Source organism: Monopterus albus, unplaced genomic scaffold (genome assembly GCF_001952655.1).
Source record: "Monopterus albus unplaced genomic scaffold, M_albus_1.0 scaffold171.1, whole genome shotgun sequence".
Lineage (NCBI taxonomy): Eukaryota > Metazoa > Chordata > Actinopteri > Synbranchiformes > Synbranchidae > Monopterus > Monopterus albus.
In genome coordinates, this window is record NW_018128051.1 from 875,114 (window position 1) to 878,999 (window position 3,886).

General features: G+C 42.5%; 1 protein-coding gene across 8 annotated transcripts in view; it reads left to right on the forward strand.

Moving 5' to 3' along the window:
• grid2ipb (glutamate receptor, ionotropic, delta 2 (Grid2) interacting protein, b) overlaps positions 1-3,886 on the forward strand; it is a 40,986-nt gene that overhangs the window by 24,973 nt on the left and 12,127 nt on the right. For all 8 annotated transcript variants that reach the window (XM_020615902.1, XM_020615903.1, XM_020615904.1 and 5 more), the window contains 6 exons: positions 833-985; positions 1,153-1,308; positions 2,009-2,160; positions 2,395-2,529; positions 3,405-3,490; positions 3,733-3,883. In XM_020615902.1, coding sequence (XP_020471558.1) covers positions 833-985; positions 1,153-1,308; positions 2,009-2,160; positions 2,395-2,529; positions 3,405-3,490; positions 3,733-3,883 — 833 coding nt within the window. The remainder of the gene's footprint in view (positions 1-832; positions 986-1,152; positions 1,309-2,008; positions 2,161-2,394; positions 2,530-3,404; positions 3,491-3,732; positions 3,884-3,886) is intronic.

Genomic DNA, 3,886 nt, shown 5'->3' on the forward strand with positions numbered 1-3,886 from the left:
TTCACTATCTCTATAATTTCCTTTTCAACTATGGGCTTCAAAAACATAGAACTCATGTTCCTTTCGATTGTATTATTATTTATAGTGACGGATGTATCATCTGTACAAATGCTTCTTGCTAAACCAGGACCAACATTCACAAAGAACCTATTGACCTTATAAACTACATCCTCCAATCTATTAACCGGTGTATCATTATCCATAAAATATTGAGGGTAGTTACTCTTGCTGGAACTGTTTCTAATCAATTTATTTAATATATTCCACGTACCTCTCATGTTATTTTTATTATCCTCTAATAATTTAGAGTAATATAGTTTCTTACATCTCCTCAAAATCTCAGTTAATTTGTTCTTGTATGACTTATATCTTTCTTCCGCCTTCTTTGATCTGTCCTTTATAAATTGCTTGTATAACACATTCTTCTTTCTGTTCACCAGAGAGAGAAAGTAAAGTACAACATATGTGGGAGCTTTCAGTGTAGTATTTGCAAAATGAGCATATTGTGTACTGTATCTACAAAAATGTGGAAACTTATTGTTTAATCCTCAGGTGTATTAAAAGTTGTAAAATATAAGTCTCCTATAAATCTTCATCTTTACAACTGTGTGTGTGTGTTGAAATCCCACAGTCTAACATCAGGCCTTTGCCAGTACATCATGTGGAATAAGATGTTCTGTAATATACAGTAACAATAAGTATCAGTCTATTAGATGTCATGCAGTAGATTTCTTTAATCTAGCCCATTTGATTTATAAAAAGTAAAAGTCCATTAATGTTCCGTCAGTAACTTCTGTCGCACTCATGGTGCTGTCTTGTTTTCACTCTGTAGGAACTGTTCCCATGAGAAGGTGGTGTCCATGCTGCAGGGCAGCGGAGCAAATCCCACTCTGGTGGTGGAGGAGGGTCCGTCTGAGTACTCTTCAGACCAGGCCGATCAAGAGGAATGTTCTAGCCTGGCCTCCACCACATTACCACGCTCCAGGTCAGTACATAGCATCAAACATGACATTTTGGTTTGGCATCTTCTGCAGGTCATAGTTCCACCCATCTAGCATAAACGGGTGATGCTTTTTTTTAAATTGAAGATGTAGAACAAAGGGGAGACCGTGTTTTCAACATACTATGATTATATTCCACTTGGCTGTCCAGGTCTCCAGCCCTCAGCTCTTTGCAGTGGGTGGCAGAGATTCTTCCACCAAGCATCAAAGTTCATGGACGGACTTTCAGCCAGCAGCTGGAGCACCTGCTGACTATTCAGGAGAGATACACTGTCTGTAAGGCCCTGGAGACCTTCTTCCAGCACAGGTCAGCGAGATGGAGAGATAGAGAGGATCTATAATTTTATGTAGACAGAGAAAGGATGCATGAGGACTAATAAAGGTGTATAGCTTACACCAAGCAGTGTTAAACAGATGGAGAGAAGTCGATGGAGGGAGAAGAAAAGCAGCTGCATAAGGGGATATTTGTTTGTTCTGGAGACTTTTAGTACAGCCAAAAACTCTTGAGAACAAAACTCTGAGTACAGAATGCATCTTTAGGCTCAATTTTCAGTATCTGTAAAAGCTGACATTGACTATGCAGTTGCCTGAGAAACAGTGATTTTAGCTTACTCAGTCTATCCGGCTGCTAAGGATGTTCTAAATGCAGGTGAAAGACAGAGATGGAAAAAGCAATGAAGAAACATGCACATGGCAAAGCAGGAGGTTTCTTCCTCTCGTTAGGCAGTGATAATATTTTCTTGAGGATCAAGTGATGAAGAAAAGGGTGAATTAGCTCTGCAAAATTAAAGCAAATACAGCTGAAATCCACTGTAAATGTATCTAGTGTAAACACAATTACATAAATCCTATCCTCCCACCTCAGTTTTGCATGCCTCTAGAGGCGAAGATGAAAAATATGCACCTAAGCTAATTCCTTATATCACGTGGCAGTCATATACATGGCAATAAACCGCGGTTGGCTATGTAAAGATTGTGCGTATGGGTGTTTGTGTGTGTGTCTGCAGGAATGTGGACACCCTGATAGTCGATGTGTTTCCGGTGTTGGACACGCCGGCTAAGCAGTTGATCTGGCAGTTCATCTACCAACTACTGACCTACGATGAACAGGAGCGCTGCCAGTGCAAGCTGTCACGCTTCCTGGGTTTCAAGAGCAGTGGTAAGCCAGAAACACATTATGGGGATTATCTGCATTCAGGGACACAGTCTGAATGCATCTACTGTATAGCATGAGCAGACTGACAGCCGGTTGCTTGATTTGATTTGAAAACACCCCATGGCTTTGCCCAGAGCACAGTTCCACATTTGGCTGCTAGATTACAATCATGAAGTTTCCTGATCAAAACAAAGATGCTAAATCTGTGCGTTGTGTGTGTGTGTGTGTGTTGTGCAGCCGTGTTGGAGCCTGACGCAGGCATGGAGCACCACCGACGCAGCAGCTCAATGCGCGTGACGGGGACTTCGTACCGCGGCAACATCCGAGACAGGAGCTCTGACGACTGCATCATCGGGACTCACCTGGGAATGGGTACGCTGCACCTAACAACAACAACAAGGGTGTTACATCTCAATGATGAGCTGTCAGCTGGGTGTCGGTTGGGTTTGTACCAAGGCTTCCTTTCTGAATCAAAAACCCATCACCTGAATGGAACTTTAAGACACTCGAAACTGCACAAATGCTTCTTACATTTCAGTTTTTCTATTTTCAAAATAACCTGAACATGAGTCTGCATTATTATCTGTGCAAAATCTGTGCACGCTGTTAAAGCAAATGAGATTAGTATAGCTTAGTACAGGCAAAATATTAGAGTTTTGTTGTATAGCTTTGTTATAAAAGCTACTGTATTCAAATCACCTGCTGTATTAATACAGCATTCAGTATTATTACATTGTTTTTGGGTTGGAAGTTTACTTTATTGAAGGGGACAGAAAGGGAGTAACACTCACAGCATTTCTTTAGCTGTTACTACAGTATAGTTCTGATACTCCCTTAAACAAGGTGTCTAAGCTGTTCAGAGCTCAGTAATAAGGTTTTGTTTAATTGTTGGAATGTGCAGCAGGATACTCCTGAAAAAGATGTGTGCTTTGAAATTGGTCATTACATACTCGTTTTTAGTTCATACATTCCTCCAGATCTCAGCTGCCTCTGCTCTTGATAAGGTCCCTGAGCTATCAGTTCAAAAGCACATTTTTATTTTCAACTGAGGCTGTTTCACGTCTCGGGTATTTTCATTCATCGTTTCCCGTTTTCCATTGCCATTGCTAACTGCTGCTCCAGGAGCCAAGCTTTTGCCTTTCCCTCCTTCACGCTGGCCTGCTCTGCTTCATCCTCTCTTGGCTGGAGGTGGATGGAAAGAGGAGGCTTACTGTACGTCCATATATTCATGCTTTATTGTGCTTTAGGAATTCATGTCGATGAATCTGGGAGTCCAGAGGAGAGGCAGTCAGGAGATGGAACCTCCTTCCCCGAGTCCCCCGACCTCAGTCATGTAGGTACAACTGCAGCTTTTCAGCACTTAGCTACTCAGCAACTGGCATATTGAATGCTAGTTATGTTATCTGTGCTCTGTGGTCTCACATCATTTGATGGTCTGCTTGTAATCACAGCAATTCAGTACAGTTAAACTGTGATTAGCAAATATTTGTGAAAATGCTTAAAAGCAGCGGACCTTCAAAGCAAATATACCACAGTGTTTGAGTGCTAATCAGCTGGTCATGCCTCCATCCATAGATGACAGGTGTGTACACCGAGCTGGAGAACGTGTACGCAGGGAAGAGTGTGGCTCCGCCGCAGGGTGGCTCTTCAGCAGAGCCCGAGGTGCGGGGACAGACTGAGGCCTATGGCCGCTCTCTCTCCCCCCTCACACTCCCCCCTCTCACAGGTA